This window comes from Notothenia rossii, assembly GCF_949606895.1.
Source record: "Notothenia rossii genome assembly, chromosome: 7".
NCBI classification, from domain to species: Eukaryota; Metazoa; Chordata; class Actinopteri; order Perciformes; family Nototheniidae; genus Notothenia; species Notothenia rossii.
The window spans coordinates 28909875-28929672 of record NC_136905.1 but is presented as its reverse complement, the minus strand read 5'-3'; the positions used below and the strand labels follow the sequence as shown (position 1 = coordinate 28929672).

Here is a 19798-nt window from a genome sequence, read left to right as displayed (position 1 = left end):
CAGACTTCAGCTGTTAAGAGAACTACACACAAACACACACATATGGTGAAAGCATGTTAACTGCCTCTGAACATTATGTTAACAGCAATCCAATTTGTCAGTATGAAACTAGCAGTTAACTGAAAGTGCAAGCCTTTCAGTTGCATGTCAGTAGATGAGAGGGCATTCTTGGAATGCCTATCATTTTTTTCACCTTCACAACCAATAAACATTGCAGAGCAAAAAAAGAAAACCTACCCGTGCAAGGAAAAAACACCCATAAACATGGCTTAAATATCTTAAAGGAAGGAATCCTGTGTATACAACGCACCAGAGCTTTCTGGCTTTTTTCTTTTAACTTTCAAACTCACTGAAATCACAGTTAGAACCGGTAAGGATAGTGGATCGCAAACTGAAGGGATAGCTACCATTCCTCCCTGTTAGTACAGACATTCAAAAATAGCTGCAACATTTCTTCAGGCCTGATTGAGCTGTATGCTATTTCAGGTCTTCCTGTGTCAGGAAACTCCCCTCACCCCCCTCCTCTGTGTGTGAATTTGTCTTTTGCTCTCCTTTTTATGCCAGGAAAATCTGTCTGCACGTTTCCTTGTTCTCTTTGCTGAGCTTGTTTATTGTAAAACAACCAATTATTTCTTATGACACACAATTACAGTCCTGTTCTCCAGCAGTGAAAGGTTTGGTGAACATCCTGGTCTCTAGTTTGAGGAATTAAATTCATAGCAAATAATCGTATTAACTTAATATATACACAATATACAAATCTATCTAATATATTGGATACAAAACCTGCAATAGGAAGAGAGAAAGAGATATACTCAGATTTTTTTTAAAGCCATTCCATGTAAAAATGGTTACAGGTTCTGTGCATACCAAATGAATATCCTTGTCACGACGGCTTCAGCACGTCCATCCCTTTTCTCCCTGCCCCTCTGACTCTTTCCTAATCTCTAAGGTTACCTCCTGTGGCAATTCCACTGTCACTCATCCACTCTTCTTACCATTGAGCCATCCAGGCTGCCCGATGTCTGAGGGATTGGTTATTTATAGTCACCTCCCGATGGAGAGGATGCAGGCAATGGGGAAAGAGACACTCAGAGGACGCTCTCGTGGCGAATACTCTGATGTCCCTCACAGACACAGTGCTACTTTTGAGGAATGCTAATGAGAAGTGACAGTATACATGCACACTGAGATTATGGGTATTTAGACGGATCAGTAACAATGTGTTATTGATTGTTATAATTCTCAGTTTGATTCTTAAATAATCAGGATTTTCTATTTGCTTGAAACACTACATACAGGTTTTATGAACTGCTTAATTTGGAAAGTTTAGGGATATTTTGATTCCAAAACATGTATTTTTATGAAAAAGAAGACCTCTAATTCACATTTGACCAATGTTGCCTGATTGCATCTGTAGATTTCTTCTATATTCAAAATCCTAATTGACAATAGCTAATTAAAATGCCTAATGCATATTTAAAAAAACGTTTTCCGAATACTTCTAGCTTAAAAAAAATGGTTGCCAAATGTAATACTGCCTCAGTAATCAACTGGGGAAGCTTCATGGTGATAGCTATTGTAATTGATAGTAGTGTCTTATTACTCGCTTACATGTAATACACATTTTAGTTTAATTTATTTTTCTATATATTCTGAAGATATTTCCTGAGGGGTTTGTTGATATAATATACATGGCCTGATTTATATAACATTTACTCCTAAAAACATGGAGAATGTTATGAAGTATTCAAAAATATATCCAACAATCCCTCAGGAATAATCTTTGCATCACATTTCAACAAAATGAAAATACATGTTGAGCCTGGCTTTATCCAATGCTCTGATTTCCTTTACCAAAATGTATCTAAATAAGCACATCCTTAATAAGATAATAGCATCATAATGTGTGTTGGGAAGATTCATGTTTTTTTCTTTTGTTAAATGACCAATATCAACCAGGACACATCAGTCCAAGCACCTTCCCATCTAACACTGCCGAGCCCCGGGCAACACCTTGGCAGAGTCTGAGTGTGTGTGTGTGTGTGTGTGTGTGTGTGTGTGTGTGTGTGTGTGTGTGTGTGTGTGTGTGTGTGTGTGTGTGTGTGTGTGTGTGTGTGTGTGTGTGTGTGTGTGTGTGTGTGTGTGTGTGTGTGTGTGTGTGTGTGTGTGTGTGTGTGTGTGTGTGTGTGTGTGTGTGTGTCTGTTGGCCAGTGTTGCCAACAGGAAGCCAAACGAAAAACAGATGGCAGGTTACTGGTGTTATTGTGAAGAAGAGGGGGGGAGAGTACTACAGAATCTGATCTGTTGGATCATAGGATATTGAAGTGTGTGCGCTGTGCATGTATATACTGTACATTCTGGACATGGTTTTATATTCTAAACCTTTGTAAACGTTGTCATGTTTTTTGATGAAATGTAATGTTAGTATATCAATTATAATAATACATGAAATGTATATAGCACTTTTCCTGGTGCTCAAAGTGCTTATTATTATTACTTATGAATACAACTACTTCTAGTACCAACATTCATTGGTTTATTTATATTCTTATTGTTCTAATTACACTCTAGGAGATCTAAGGTGTGTTTGTAACAGCAGTTACATTCATTCGTAAGAAAGAATTGGTCACAAATGCCATCTTGTGGGGAATTTAGGAAGCTGCATTTCAGAATGAAGTACTACTGTCTTCATAAAGAGAACATATCTGCAATGCAATGCAATTCCAGTACTATATCCTTAAGACTACTTTTATAAATGTTATCATTTCCAATTTGTGTTATTTATCACAATGTGTTTATTAAGCTATATTGTAATATTATTGTGTAGTTGTTTCACAATTATTATTTTGTTAGCGTTGATTTGCTCACCGTCCTTGTAATTGCCAAAGTACACATTTTATTTCAGTATATATTCTCTAGTGAAACTTGAAGGGCATGTGGAGAGCACAGAGCTCCGCCAAGGACGTTTCCATAAGAGAAACATAATGTGTCTGCCATGAGATTTGCATATGTTCCAAAATGGAATGGTTTATTTCTTGGCCTTTGCCTTCTCGCAGTACAGATCAAAGCAGTACTATTTATGTAATAATGCTGACAAACAGACAGTGGTAATGAAAGAGATACATTGCAAAACTGGCCAATACTGCAGCCTGGTGGCTGTTCAACAAAACTACATCTGGATGGAACAATGTCAATCTGGCACAGTCGTAGTAGTAGAAGTACAATATATATCAAGAATATTTCCTTTGCAGTCATTAAAATTATGTTATCCTTCTTTCCTCTACAGATGAGAAGCCTTACGTCTGCAGCCTTTGTGACTTTGTCACCAGAGAGCTGCAGGTCTACTCGACTCATGTTCGTGTCCAACACCCCGCTGCCCCCGGAGAGAGACCCAGCCCTATTCCCAGCCCCTGCTCAAGCAGAGGCACCCCAAGTGGTTACCCCAAGCTGAAGAAAGCTCTCCTCCAGGGGATGAACAACTCAGCATCTCCTCCTGCTTACCTCTCAGCTCGATCCTCCCCGCTCGATCCCAGCATGACCCCTGTTGATCTGTGCATGAGGGCCAATGGCTGCAGGGGCATAGCCTCCCTAACACAGGACAGGAAAGGTCTCCCAAGCCACAAGTGCTCCTTCTGCTCCCACTCCACCCGCTACCCCGAGGTTCTCTGGATGCACCAGACTGTGGCTCACCGCATCAACAGCAGTAGCTCCAATCTTGCTCCGAAATGGGCACTGAAAAATTGTTCCAAGGGCTCCAGAGACAACTTATTATCCCCCAGGAGACGCACTGGTCCCCCGCCAATGCTGGAGGGGAAGGAATGCCCATCGCTGCCTCCACTGATGCGTGCCCAACGCACCCAGCCTCCAACCAACTCTATCGAGGTTCCGAAGAAGAGCAAGCCAGCCAGTCAAGCAGCCATGCCATCATCATCCTCCTCCTCAACCCCCTCTTCCTCGACCTCCAGAGTCTCCTCATCCACCTCGGGGACCCAGGCAGTGAGAGTCCCCGTCCGGCCTGGCAGCAGCAGCAAAACCAGCAGCAGTGTCAGACACATGGAGGACCAGAGTCATCAGTCCCGCTTCAGACCCAAAGTGGATATTTACCCTCGGGGCGGCTTGTCGTCTTCCTCCAGCTCTTTGGAGAAAAGCACCGGTGCCGCCTCACGCTCCTCAGCCCCGAGCCCCAGCGCAGCTTCTGCATCCCGGATCTCTGACCGCTATGCGATGCCTCAAGAGGGCCTCGGCTTCATGCTGTCCAGCAAACATGGCCTCGCAGAGTACAGCCGGGCTAGAGGTTCCCCTCATCAGCCGCTTCCCAATGCCCACGGCCAGAGCCGGGTTAAAGCTACAAGGCCCAGCACCATCACCCATAGCACCGCTGCAGGACACGACTACGGAGCTTACCAGGCACATGGGGGCACTTTGCTGAACTCTTCCTCCTCATCCTCCTCATCCTCCTCTTCTTTGCCTTCAGAGGCTCGTGGACATGTCAAGCAGGAGCCAATGGCAGAGGCGCCAGAGACGCCAACAGACATTCTCGGCTTCCTCAATAACTACAGCCCCCATGAACTGGCTTCCCTCTACCACCGCTGGGGGGCGGCCAACGCACTGATGGATCCCACTGGTAAGGAAATACTTTACTAGTGCCATTTTTGTTTTCATATGTTCTTCTTTCACTATATCCTGACAGTTCTGTATTAGACAGATCAAGAAAATTATGTTTCTCTTCCTGAAAACAAAGGCGTCTCTAGAACTCCGATCAATCTGTCAAACTTAACAATTTGATAAACAGTAACTAAAATGTCTGGTACTGTTTGGCTGTAAAACCACAGGTTTGTTCAAAAAGGTGGAGCCAAAACCAAGCATTGCCCATTGTTTGGAGCGGACTGTTATTTTACCATCATACAGTACAATCAAATATCTTTCTAAAAGGTAAAAAACAGGCATTGCAGTACCAGAAATGTGATTCATCACCTCCGCCTAGTTTGGCAGTTTGATTGGAGTTCACATGCAGTGCTAGAGACTCCTTGGCTCTGATTGGTCGTGCTATTTTGGTGCAGTTGAATCTTGCAAATGCCATTAGGGGAACTTGGGTTAGAAAGGAACATGATTTTTTGTTTAAATAATCTGTCTCACCACTGTCAGGATATAGTGACAGTTTCACCAAATACGACAGAACGTTATTTTGTTATAAAGTTACCAACTGTAGCTTTAAATGTATGTAGTACCACCGTTAGGAACAAGCCTTCTTGGTTAGGGTTCTGTGGAATCCCTCATCATCAGCTGATATACCAAATGCCCTGAGGGTCTTAGCTTTGGAGAAAATGCCAAATGTCAAGAGTTGAAGAGAAATGTTTTCCAGTGACGGAGTATTTTAGTTTTGAGCTGTCTTGAGTAGAATGCACAAACTTCAAAGGCTAAAAAACACGATGGCCGCAATCACGTAGTTCCACACCTAAAGTATCTTCAATGAAGTATACACATTTATCCTCTCCAACACAGGCCAACCCTGCCTCTCACACTAACTCGCCATCTGGCTGAAAGTGATTGACAGACACACGTGGTGCTTGGTTCTGACAAGCTTTTGAACAATGAAGAGGTTATCCATTAAATGAGCACATGAGTGTGCTTGCATGTTTGTCAGATATGATAAGAGGCTATATCTGGGGCAGCGTGTGTTTGTGCATGTGTGTCCATACAGTATGTGCTTGGGTTTTTTAGATGCAAGTGTGTATCTCTTCTTCTTTTTGTATGTGAGAGACGTGAGAGAACCTTTGCTACTCTCAGGTCTGCGAGGCATGCCTAGTCTCAAGCTCCACTCTCCCAGAAAGCTGTCACAAACTGTTTAGGTCACGGCTCTGCCTGACGAGAGACTCGCACAGATGCGAATGGAGGGAGGGCAAAATGAAGAGAGAGGGAAAATAAGAGGCAGGGATAGAGAGAGATGAGACAGAATAATTACCCCACCAGCTGCTTTGGAAATGGTCATTACCGAACACGCGTATTATTTGCCCATTTTCAGTTGTGTCTCTAAGGTCAAGTGGGGCTGTGCGGAGCCAGGGGTCAAAGACAACAGCCCGAGAGCCGACGCATGACATCGCTGTCACCCGTCCAGGCGCATCTCGTCACCACCCGCCTTAGCCCTTTGAGTCACATGCTATAAAGTGACCTTTTTTGAAGTCTTTCTCCCGTTTTCTCTTTGTAATACGCGTACGAATGTGTGTCCGCGTGCGTTTTCCGTCCAGCACTGTCTTGTCTTTCATTAGTGCATCAGTGAGAAGGGCTGGCGGCCCGCAGTAGGAGTAGAGTATCCAGAGGCCAGCAGTCGGGCTGCCAGAGACACTTTCTGTCACCTCCTCTGCCTCCCTGTCCTGCTGGGTCCCTCCATCCACACGCAAACATACACAAAACTAGCGGGCACTGCCCAGGTATATGCCAGGCTGAATGCTAACGGTGCTGCTGAAGCATCTGCCAGGGGTCTGTGCAGTAGGCGTCCCCCTCACAGAGAGCACCCACTAACCTCCAGGTCTTTCATCTGTCAGCAGGAGAGGTCACAGGAGAGAGAGCATTAGTATGTGTGTTGCAGTCTCAAATGAAATGCACATTTAGGTGCCCACCCAGAAAGTTTATTTATATGAAAGCTGACAGGTCCTTATCAATTAAATCTCAAGTCAAACATTGTAATTTCTTAAATACAGTTATTTCCTCAACATGAAACAACAGTTTTCTTTATGCTCAATGGCAACACTGTATACATTGTGTCTGCTTTACCAAACAAAATCAGGCTTCATGCCCCATGACTTTCTTGTGGTCACTTTCTTATACTGCCTTATTTTAGTTTAAATGATCATTTGAGAAATCACATGGTTTTGCCGTAGTTTTTTTATGTTTTTATTTGCCCTTAGTGCAAAATCAATGTACCATTAAAAAATATAACATAATATAATATAATATATTTCATTTAGCCGCCGCAAATATCCAAAGCAACTTACAACTGCATTCAACCATGAAGATACAAACTAAAAACAGCCATAATTCAGGATGTACTTTAGCTTTACATAGGCCAAATGTTATCCAGGTAATCTCAACCCTAGGTTGGCATTTCAATAATTCAATAAAGAAATGTGCACACATGCTGATATACATCTGCAGTAAACAGAGTAACTCGTTTAGAACATTTTAAATCAAAAGTTGTTACCTGCAAGTAACGCAATTATGTCTTGTTTGGATATGTGTTATAGCATTAAAACATGGTTAGCTGTCTTATATTTGTCATATATACTTGTGGAAATGTTAATATTATATGAGGTTCTTGATGTTAATGTAACATTTCTAAAGTTTTCCTTAACTCAATGTTTATCTGTATCAGATAAGAAAACTGTAGAGCAAACTTCAAGATTGTTTTAAATTTTTGCGTAAATACTGACACTGCAAAAAGTTTGCTTTCTTTAGCCTCTAAAAGAGACAAACTGAGAGAAGAATGTCCTAATGTCTCATGTACTCACGCCATGTCTCGCGAGTCAATTCATCAGAATTCAACAAGTTTCTTTCCGCATTTAAGGCCATTATCGTGTTAATCTGACGTGCGCATGTAATGGGAGTGTTCAGTCATTCTGTGTGTGTGCAGCCAGTCTGTGCCTCTCTTTCCTCTTTTTGGACCAAACACACATATACAACTCTTGAAACACACACATGCAGACATACACACCTGACATGTGACACACGGGCAGCGGAGCGGGCACATCACAGCCGGGGCGTTTTAATTGCCTGTAATTTATGCGGTGTGTGTGTGTGCTATGTGTGTCTGGCTGTCAGACTCTGAGATGATGCTGTGTGACAGCTGCAGTCCAGCCCCTGGAGCTAGCCGCTCATAATGACACATTAGACATACTAATGATGCCTGAGCAAGTCCACTACCACTGACGCTACCTAGCTCGACCGCTGCTGGGAGCCAGGCTCTGTGCTCATGTTCACCCACTCCCTTCAAACTGCCCGACGCTGACCTTTACGTCGTCATTCAATCTGAAAATGTATTCTGCCTCGAAATAAACTGATGCTGATGTTCACGTTTTCCATCCCTTCTAAGAAAAGTCACACATAAATGCTCACATTCAACTGGCCTTTGAATGCAGCATGTACTTCTTTTTTTTTAAGCGGCAAAACGCTGACTTTGTTTTTTTTATTGAGAATGCTACCTGTTCTAAATTATCTTAACCCTAACCCTAAAAGTAACAATTATTTCAACTTTGACCTTGTTCACCTCTGACTTTTCGGGGCAACCACTCAGATGACAGGTGCTAAGCGGCGCAAGCTAGCAAGGGGAGGTAACTATAGAAACAAAACTTTACTGGCTGTTTTCACCGCAAGGCTCTGCGCCCAACGACGCGGTGAGCAAAGAGCAAATCGCAAGAAAATGCAGCTCTTAGGTGTTTTAGGATTAGACACTTGTGGCCTTGTGGGTAATTCACAATCAAACGCATTGTGGCTGCTAAATGCTGCATGAAATTTGCATTACTTGCAATCGCAACATGCCTCATCTCAAGGTCCGATCCCAAAAAGAGATTACACAAACGATATATCAACACAAACAAAGAAAATATTGCATGTCCACTGACAGTACAATATATTTTAAAGCATCTACATAATGGGACAAACAGTGTTATTGTTTGCCAAAAACAAATAAGAACCACTTTTGTCCCACTCTAATGATTGTTTTGGGCATTATATTGTGCAAAGATCCCTCGCAGAATTCTGAAACTTTAATAAAATATAAATTGTAAATGTATTAAAGGAAATATCATATATAATATATATATATAATTTGAATCTTATTGTACCTCTGTTTCAACCTCTAACAATTTGAACCTCTGATGTCCTGACTATTTTCTCTTTACTATTGTTTCTAATTGTGACTTTCTCTGTCCTGTGTGTGTTTTAGGGATGATGAGGTCTCTGATGCGGCAGGGACAGTATTTCTGCCACGAGTGCGGGAAGAGTTTCAGTCAGCCCAGCCACCTGCGTACACATATGAGATCCCATACAGGTAAACACATCCACACTGACACAGACACACAAACACACTCAAAGAAAGACAGACTGCACGTGAACACGTACTTCAACTGGATCAACAAGATCATGGAAATGCTCAATATCAATATTTTTTATTCCATGTAAAGCATACAAATTGTATTCCCTGAAATTCCCCTGCTGTAGGCTTAAATAAATATCATAATAATGGCAAATTAAACTCTATCAAATTAAAACGTATTTGATTATGGTGACAAAATAATAAGGAAATTAGCTGGATACCTTTAGTTGTACAGGGAAAAAGGAAATTTGAATGGTTTTATATATTACATATGCATGGGCATTCACATTGGTGAATGTCGGAATCTTCGTAAAAACTGTTAATGAGCCCACTTGGTATGTTGGTATTTTCCATTAAATACGACCCTAAGTGTAAGGAATACAAACAGAACAATCATTCAACATGAATTTACAAAAGTGTATACGCAGCCTAAAAGAGGCTTTGGATGAGAACTGGTTGGGTTAGGGTTAGGGACTCACTGAAATAGTTCAAAAAGGAAAGTGAATGCCGGACAAAAATCTTAGCAAACAAGAAACAGCAAAAACAATGAATCGTACAGCATTAACCTGCCGATCCACCATATAAGCTACTTGGTATTCATGTATTTCTAGATGTTCCCACTCTCTTGTCCACTCCTTCAACAGTCAATCATTCCCGTGCCACCTGTGAACACACACGTCATCGCCCTCGCAGCTAGTTATCCCCCAAATCAACGCTCACATGAGATATAGAGAATATATGCAAGGGGATTCACATTCCAGACAATATTTCATCATCTGACTCTCCATACGTCAACCACGTTCCTGCATTCCCCGAAATAAATCAAAATGGATCTTTTTGTTCAGTTGAGTGTGACAGGCGGTCTGTGAGTCCTCCCCGCCCTGGGCTGGGCAGCTGTCTCTATTTTTTAAAGTGAAACATGATGTGCTCCGGATACTGACCTGTGACAAATTGTATACATTATTAATCACATGTCAATTAGAGAGATGGAATTGCGCATTCTAATGAAGCAGAACAGCATTTGTCGACGCCAACCTTATGAATCTATTTGCATGCGTCCCAATGCCATTCACTAAACAGCTTGATTTAGACATTCTGCCTTTTCCTCCACTTCCTCCTTCTCCTCTTTACTTTTCCTCCGTGCACTTACATTTCCTCTCTTCCCGTCCTTTCCTCTCGATTTGTCCTCTCCCTTGATTCTTTTGTTCTGTGTTCTTTACACTCATCTTTACTTTGTTTGTCTTCCTCATCATTTCCTCTATTCTCACCTTCTTTCCTGTCCTTTTTTTGTTTCCTTTCCACTCGTGACAAAATATCTCAGTTTCTTTCTATTTCCTTCCTTTATTTGTTTCACTATCTCTCCTGTCCTATTTGTCTTACTTGTTACACTCGTGTTTCCTCTGTTCACACCTTTTTTGCATTTCCTTTTCCTCCCATGTTTCCTCATTTATTCTGCACTCCAGTTCTTTTGTCCTCTCTTGACTCCTCTCCTTTCTTCTCCTTTTGTTTGGTTTAATTCCCCAAATCCTTCCATATGACTTTTTCTTCTCTCTTCTTCCTTTTTCCACTTTCCTCTTTTGTATCATTTCCACTCCTCTTCCCACATATAACCTCTGCTCCTCTCTTCCATTTTCCTCTCATCCCCTGTTCCCTTATTTACTTTCCTTCATTCCTTTTCTCGTACCTTTCATCTCCTCTCTTTTCCCATTTGTCTGCCTTCCTCCCTCTCCATCTCCCTCCTTCTTCCTCCCTCTCCTGTCCTGTCATGTCCATCACCCGTACCGGCAGTGATCGCAGTAGACAGTGAGATAAGTAGCTTCTTTATAGAGAGTGTGAATGATATGTGGCACAGCCAGTGATTCTAAGTGACAGAGGCCAAATGGTAAGTGATGCAGCGCTCAGCTTCCCCCCAAGCTTTGCTGTAAACACACACACATAGCGCATTAACACACACACACAGTCCCATGCATAAGGGTCTGTAAACACTCGCCAAAGCTGTAATTAATGTTGTCACCGACGGTTGTCTTCAGCATGGACGTGCACACGCAGAAAAGGCCAGCCACCCCGAGGCCTCTATTAACATGCGTCATATTAAATCACTGACTTGCCTCCACCAGGTTCCATCACCATCATCACCACCATGATCACCATCACCATCCCTGCCAGCCCCCCCTCCCCCCCCCTCTATTAGCAAGGGCGCTGGTGGCTAATGTGTGCGGATGGTGGTGGACGGAGGAAAGAAATTGCTTGTGTGAATCTGGTAGAGCTTTTAACCGAATGCCCTCCTCCTCCCCCTTCCTCCCCTCCTCCTCCTTTTCCTCCCACCCCCCCCCATCCTCCTTCTCCCCCCACAGTTGGGTATGATTTTAACGGACTCCACAGAGGTACTGACGCTCACACCACCGCTTCTGAAGCTCCCAAACAAGTATGTGGCACCATGGCTAACCACTGGGCTCCCTCATTGCTTATGCATGTGTATTGTTATTATTGTCTCACATCAGCATGTGTGTCTGTGCACCCTTTTATGTGTTTTTTTTGTTCATGTGCACCTGGCATTAACACCTGGCATTCTCCCATGCTGCTGGATCACACCTGACAACAGCGTGTGTATCCAGTAAAACACTTTACAGTTGTCTCATTGAAAAGCTTGGAGGTTTGGTGGTTATTTTAGTCAGTCAGGAAAAGGTAGTGGATGCTTTTAATGTCACTTACACACAAATAATTGTACTTCTTAAGATGGCGATTTTTCAATTAACACCTTAAGTGCTGACATCAGATACTTGCAGCTATAGAAGATCTTAGAGATACACCCATAAATATACGTTTTAAAATATATTAAGACATAACCCACTCGCACAAACACACAAATGACCAAACACATTATCTCCCCACAAGTTACACCTGTAGATTGACCACACATTAGTATAACTGTTAGCCGTCAGAGTGGTGCAGTTTTTACGCTTTCTTGTAGGCCGGCCCAGAAGTCAGCATAGCAAGGGTTCCTTTGCCAAAAACCAATGGGATTGTTCCGTCGTATTTTGGAATATTGCATAAAGTAAGACCTTTGGCTAACAAACGTTTATGATAATTCTCCACATATTAACACCACTTTTGTTATATTTGAAGCATAATGCAATTGCCAGAAATAAAGAACGTTAGGCTATAAACAGACTGCATCAAGGTCACATCAGCACCGCTACGCTGAAGGCAGACTTGTGTGGGGCGTGATGATGTTAAGCAGCCTCATTTGGTCACTTTGTCAGTAACTGTTTTTATAATCAAAAAATGTTTGGATATTCATGAGTGGGGTATTTCTCTGACGTCTAACAAAACATGAACATCTCCTAAGCTTGTGTTAGCCACAAACCTTATTTCAGACATAAATAGTTGACTTTGAGACGAGGGAACTGAAAGTGGTAAGATGCTCACTCAATCATGGGACTCATTCCCTCACCACTCAGAAAAAGTAGAAATGTCTACAGATACATGTTTCAAACAAAGATGTGCGAACACATTCCCTGTAGTTGCTTTGATGTCTTTAAGGAGTTTTTAGAGTCAGTCAACGAGACAGAGGAGGAACAGAGGAATAAATCTGTTCTGCTTTGACATTCGGATAGAGCTGGGTTCTACGCGCTGCGCCTCCATCTTAATTAATCACACCCACACCCAACATGGATTCAGATTTACCGCACACTATGAATGATGGGAGCAGGCACGGCGGAGGGGTCCAATTAGATGTAGTGTTGACGCTGCTTTACGGTGACGATAACCTTTATTATAATGTAGTGCAGCGGTCCCGTCGGCGATGTTTCCTCGCAGGACGATGTCGTGGAGGTTCTCGCTTTCTTCTCACGTGTCGCCCTCCCCGTCTCTCCAGCTCTTTTTTTTTTTAGATTTTTGTTTGATTAATTATACCTTTTTCTTTTTTTTTGTATCTCCACCCCCCTTTCCTATCTTTCTCCACCGTCTGATGATGTATGATAACAGCTATATTTCCCTGTTTCTTCTTCAGGGAGAAAGGTGCGGGAGGGGCACGGGGAGTCATTTGTTTTCCCGTTTTGATACTCTTCCATTTATCAAAAATGATAATTAGGTACAATTAAATGGCAATCTCATTTGTTTTGTTCAGGTGTGTGTTGATTATTTTTTTATAATTGTTTTTCCAATTTTTTTTTCCGCCGAGGTGTCTGTGCCATTGTAGGTCAGTCTAATTACAAGAGAGTGCACGGGGTGTGTGTGGAGTGTGTTTGAGTGTGTGTGGGGGCACAGGGTGGCCCTGGTGATTGAGAGGAATACAAAAAGACTAAATGACAGACAGGGGATGTGTGGCGCTACCGTCCACATGGCAGGGAAAGAGAAAGGATGTCCATCTGGGTCAGGATAGAAAAGCAAAGTTAACTTTCTAAGTGAAATTAGATGTCAAAAATGAACCGTGAATGCTGTTCCTATCCAATAATAAGCCCTATTTCTAGCCAAATGCCTTCATGTCTCTTGGTTTATGTTTGTCTCTGTGTTTGGTTGTTTTTTCCCCCTTTCTTTTCCTTTGCACTACAGCAATACTCATCCGTGTGTTACATCGTTGTCTTGTTTAATCTGTATTCTCAAAAAGTCTCCAAATTCCCTCTGTTATGTCCTTTCTGGCTACCATCTGACCTTTCAACTTAAAGTGTGTATTGTGTGTTTTCCCCAGGGGAGAGGCCATTCTGCTGCCAGCTCTGCCCATACCGAGCATCTCAGAAAGGGAACCTAAAGACACACGTCCAGAGTGTCCACCATTTGCCTTTTGACAACAGCCAGTACCCCGACACAAGAAGTCTAATACTGAGCCAGGAGGAGCAAGGAGCGCTGGCTGCCAAACACACACCGACGCCACCACAACAACAAGAGTAACCCATCTGGACTGAGGCCAGTCTAGTCAGGGACAACACCATTCCTAAAAATGAGAGGACTGGAAGCTGGACCCAAGACTCATGATGGACCTCTCCTTGCCACCCATCACCCTTTAATGAACTTAGACACATTTTCTACAATGAAGGCTAGTCGTTTTCTTTTTTTAATTTGAAACAAGAAGGTGGTTAGAGCTGTGCTAGGCAATTTTGAGGAGTGTCTTATCGACTTACAAAAAATAATTCTGCAGTATCTTCACCAGAAATCGATATTTTGCTTCTTTAGATTGACAACAATTAGCAGGTTGTGTTTAGTTGACCTTAAATGAATTCTGAATATAGAACTCCCTAAAAAACACAAAGAGTAACCTCTTGCTGCCATTTCAGAGGTACAGACCGATGACAGCCTGTGCAGCTTTACAAGAAAAGCAAAGTTGTAATAAAACAAAGCGGAGAAACTGAACTTGAATGCAACTGCTAGCTTTTTAAATCAAGGACTATGGCATTGCATGGCTGCTGTAGTTATCTTTCCCTTTCTTTTTCTGCTTTAGCTTTATTGTAGAAGAGGTTGTGCATTCCTCAGGACACCAATCATCAGAGTTGAGAGAGAAGACGCTTGACAATTGATCTACAGTCAATTGACGCATTGCATGTTCTTTCTTCCTCTGGGTTTATGAAGGTCTAGACTTGCATCTGTCTGTGTGAATGTGTTTGTGTGTGTGTGTGTGTGTGTGTGTGTGTGTGTGTGTGTGTGTGTGTGTGTGTGTGTGTGTGTGTGTGTGTGTGTGTGTGTGTGTGTGTGTGTGTGTGTGTGTGAATGTGTGTGTGCACGAGTGTGTTAAACTCACTTCCTTCCACTCCAAAGTGTAATGTTAGCAGTGCAGTGACCACTCTAAGGCTGTGTAGCTGATGATTAGAAGGAGAGAGAGAGAGGTAGGATTAAAGGCAGAAAGAGAACGCTAATGGGGGTGTCTGCTTTAGTGCTCATTAAAAAGAGTGTGCGTTTTTAATAGCCAATATAAATGAGCGTACCATTTTTTATGGCCGTTCAATTATTGTCCATTTAAGAGGAAGGGACTGAGTGGAGGCAGTTTCCCTCCATAACTCCATCAAATGAAGGAGTGTTTCCGACACTTCTGACTTTGAGTTAGACCGACTACAAAACAGTAGGGATGACAGGAAGACGCTCGCTCGCTGTGGATCGCACAGAATAAACTCTTGTGCTATTACAAAAGAGAATATGGTAGTGCTACGTGTTAGCTAGTGAAGATGCATCTTAATGTCATGCTTCTAAAGGGTAACAAAGACCTTTTGGCTTAAAGCTTTGGTATCAAAAGCAAGCCAGTCTCTCTGGTTAAAAGCCTGTGGCACAGAGTTTTTAGCACCAATGTGACCTAAGGGGCAACAAGATATTTAAATAAATACTTCACCCTCATTAAGATTGTTTGCAGATCAGTTAATCAGCCTGTGTTATCTTAAATACTTTAACAGTTTATATTTTTTCTTTTCATGCCTCATGAAGTTATTTATTTACAAATGCCAGTTTTGCCCATATTGGGAATAATGTATTCCTCTGATTAGGTAGATTATCTTCTACACAAAGTAAAGGTTTATTTGTTTGTATTTTTTTACTATTGTAACATAGTGAAAAGTTCTACCTTTACAGGGGTCTCAAAATGAGTCAAATGAAACTATTTCAGAAGCAAAATTCATCTTCTCATATAAATCTCGGCAAAAAAAGGAAGGAAAATATCTCAAACTATTCCTTTTTCAACTTGAAACAACAAGAGAGCAGAGCTTCTTTTGCTACCAAACATTTAAGCAGAGTAAACAAGCCGAACTCTCACCCTGTCGGTCTCTTGGAGGGTGATGTGAAGATTTACATTCTAGCCGGAAAAGAGTGAGGAGGTCAGATAAAGAGGGAGAGGGCAGCCAGAAGTCAGGAGGTCAGGCTTCCAGAGAGTTCAGGTACAGGAGATGGAGACATTTTGAAGTCAATTGAATTGTAGAGCCGTCACAGCCTTAACACTGGTGGGTGTGCATTGGTGTGTGTGTGTGTGTGTATGTGCATTCTCAGTCCTCTCTGTACTGTATAAGAGGTTGACTTGCCACTTCTGTGTACTCCAGCCTTCCTCTAGATGCTTTCTATACTAGCCTACCTCCTCTGCAATGGAAGTGTGTTTAGTTTATTGGCTGGTGGAGTAGGAGGAGATGCTCTCTTTATGTCCTGGGCTTGTTTTGTATCTCTTCAACAGCCTCCACATTTTTGAGAAAGCCATGCATTGACCATATCATGTATAAAATAAGTATTTAGCCACCCCTTTCTAAATAGTCCCCCCCTTTCAAGTTTAAAACCTTGTGTTTGAAATGTAGGCCATGGCTATAAGTTATTTTGGATCCAGAAGTGACTACATTTGGATGATCCATTGCTATATATCCTGATTGACAGGTTGTTGTATCACAAGGTGGCCAAGCCCTAAAGAGTACTCTGCTTTATCTTTTATTTTACTTTAAATGGGAACATACCCTACCCTAAAAAAAATAATTAGGGTAGTTAGTTAATTAAAATAATTAGGGTAGGGTCGTTTTCTCATAGACTTCCATACAATTTGACTTACTTTTGGAGCCAGTGGATTCGCCCCCTGATGGTCTTTACACATAATGCAGGTTTAGGCACTTCTGCATATGCCTGACTTTCCAGACCCTGAGGCTACGTCCACTTCTTTTATACAGTCTATGGTCTTGCCACGATGGGGAAAAGAGATGAAAGGAAGGCAGTTGAAAGCAAAATTACACAGCAAGAGTTGAAATGTGGAGACATTTTGTACGCATAACATCAAAAATCAAAGCAGTTAAAAGATATCGGAACGTAAACAGTACTATACTTCCCATCTATTTGAAGACCTCAGCAGTTTTTCCCTAATGATGAAATGGTTGCTATTCCAGTGGGTTGTTGAGTTATGCTTACAGCGTTGTGTGCTTGAATATGCCTAATCATACACAAATGTGTGTATTGAAGGTGTGGGTAGTGAAAATACTTGAAATAGACACTCTAGCCTTCGAGGTAGTGTAGTACTAATACCAATGTTGTACAGAATTCCCTTTAAGATTAATTCCTCAGTGATGAATTTGTACTCCGAAGTGTGACTTAGAAAAACTTTGAAGCAGGAGTGAGTGTATGTAATATAAAACTGTCTATCTGTAATCCACTCTTACCAAACCCTTATATACAGCGGTAGAAACCAAATGGCATTACTAGTGCACTTAGACTAGGTTACTGCTTTAACCGTTCTCATGTTGTCCAATACTAGCTAAGGTTTCTTTGAGAATGTCTTTTTAATGGTGCCGGCTAACACACTTCAATGTCACTTGGGGTTTAGAGGCTTTTTGTTAGGATGTTTCCATAGATTTCTATTGACAAATGATTTGTTCTGTGACGGCTGTGTGGCACTGCTTTTTAGCTTTGTTTCCTCACTGAAAGTTGGATAATTCTAGGTGCAGCAGTGCTTCTTTTTTTCATAATAAAGATGTAAGAGTGTGTTTTTAGTATTTCTCTTTACTAAACTGTAGGGTTTGTTCAGTAGCTAGCCATGGCTGCCCTCCCACAGGGGCTGGCATGTGTTGTTCTTTTTTCTTTGGTTGGGTTTTTATCATGCCTCTTAAGTTGTATTATTTGTGTCCGTATTGCTTTTTTAATTATTATTTGTTATGAACTTCATGATTAATTTACCTTAGAAGAAATTATTATTCCAAGTGTATTTGGTTGATATGTATTTATTATCACTTCAAAAAGGATTAGAGGACAGAGGCAGACAGCAGCGTTTGTTTAATTCGATTTTTTTCTTTTCTGGGTTGTTCTTTTGTTTTTATACCGTGTAGTTTTCATGCCAGCAAGCCGGTGTGAAAGCTCTACCTCGTCTGAGCCATTCTCAGTTCTGTTACACTTTTGTACATCATTTCAAAAAGATGTAATGTCATGTCCACAATAAAAGACACACAAAATGGCACCTGTTGGCTCTGTTTCATCTGCCTTTGCTTGTTTGTTTTAATTCTACCTCAGCCACTGTGACTGAACACATCCAGGTTTAGATGAAAAAGCTTCACAGATTTGCAAATGTTATTTTTTTCCTTTTACTCAGACTGCCAATGTGGAATTTACAAAGAAACGTTCAGTGCAACATCTGTACATATTGACAAGATTACTGAGAACTGAGCACATTTTACATTCTTATGTTTCTCTCACAAGGCTTATTCTCGCCATGGTCGCTCGCTGTCATCATATGTTACTTTCAGCAATGTGCACACAAGCTGTACTGGTATTTCAATCCTAAATATTCATATCCACTATTTCTTCCTGACTGTAGCTACAGTCCAATGTTTATCCTATGTATCTTTTCTCCTTACCCAGTCCAGACAGAGGCAGATTAGATTAACTGGAAGCTTTTAATGACCCGATTCCGATGTAATGATATTCATGCTTGCGCAGTGTTAAAAACAAACTAAATATACAATGGCAACTGGCAGGGATGAAGTACAGCAGGAATTACAAAGGAGAAATAGAAAGATCATAAAAGTGCACTCAGCAGAGTACAGATCCACTACTTGGTGTGTCTCCCTTAACCATTACATAAGAAGAAGAGTTGAGTCCCACTCAGTTGACCCTTCTTGCTCCCTCACAGTTAAGATGACAGCGAAGATAACAAAAACTGGGATTTTATCATCTTGTATCATACATAACTTAAGTTGAACATAACATATGAGGTATGGAATTAGCATGCATATGCTCCAGTTCAAAGTGAGTCCTGGGTTGCGGTCGAATTGTCCAAAAATCAGCTCCTATCGTCTTTTCCTAACCACTATTCCTTAACCTCTGTGTGAAACGTCACAGGGTTAAGTAATATTGGTTAGGAGAATTCAAAAGTACTTAAGAAAAGACGACAGGGCTTCAAGAGAATCTGACTGCACTTACACTATCTGATACATTTATGACGCGCCAGCGGATATTATTAATGTGCGTCTGCTGTGGGGAAACTACAGTTTTCCGTACAGCGGACTACCGTAAGCGCACATACTTTGCACCGTGTGCTATGGTGTTGTTCTATGCAGGCTTTATGAATGTGGACAACAGTGACAAAGATATTCTTCATTAGGTTGGACCTAATCCCAATACGTTTGATTGTATGAACATATTTTAAAATAAATACAGTTGTATTTATAAACACTGTGTTTCACACCATTCAAACACGTTTAAAACTGTTTAAGAAACCCCATACAGCTCAGTAAATACAGTGAAATGTTGACTTTATTTGATCATTCTACAGCGAAAAAATAACGTTCATATTTCTCCTTTTGATTATTATAGTGTTGAACATTCAAAAGAAATCACTTTCTCAAGTTACGGCACAAGTTGTTAAATGCTTAATAAGCACCGTAACTTTCATGATTTGCATTTCTCTGTCACGATCGGTTGTTTCCTTGAACGGCTGAATGTTGTTTCATGGTAAATGTTGCGGCTGAAAGGTATTTTGGGACAGCACTTTCTCCTTTCCTCCTCTCTCTCCAAGGAGCAGTGTTTCCTAAGCTAAAGTAGGTTATAAAGGAAGTATTGAAGCTAATTTCCTATCATTTAGAGTAGTCACTTCACTCTGTTAGGAACCTTCCTAAGCTAAACTGACAATTCGAACGCAACCCATTTCTAGTTTTGGAGCCAAGACAAACGTCAAAATATGACCTGCAACAGGCTTGATATGCCTTTTGCTATTGAACAGTAATACAAATGATGTGACGCCTGCAAGAGAGTTAAGGCAGTTAACCTTAAACC

At 41.5% G+C, this 19798-nt stretch overlaps 2 protein-coding genes across 4 annotated transcripts in view; one reads left to right on the top strand and one right to left on the bottom strand.

Annotated features, from left to right (window-relative positions):
* Nucleotides 1-17984, top strand: part of LOC307046042 (zinc finger protein 516-like) — an 85310-nt gene extending 67326 nt beyond the window's left edge. For 2 of the 3 annotated variants that reach the window (XM_079692171.1, XM_079692170.1), the window contains exons 3-5: nt 3290-4627; nt 8942-9046; nt 13782-17984. In XM_079692171.1, coding sequence (XP_079548297.1) covers nt 3290-4627; nt 8942-9046; nt 13782-13981 — 1643 coding nt within the window. In that variant the 3' untranslated portion in view covers nt 13982-17984. Of the gene's footprint in view, nt 1-3289; nt 4628-8941; nt 9047-11445; nt 11517-13781 lie in introns of all 3 variants that reach the window. The other variant, XM_079692172.1, reaches the window with a different exon arrangement.
* The window catches only part of LOC307046360 (uncharacterized protein), a gene marked incomplete at its 3' end in the record, with an annotated part of 109984 nt that overhangs the window by 79051 nt on the left and 11135 nt on the right, over nt 1-19798 (bottom strand). The gene's annotated exons all lie outside the window — the stretch shown is intronic.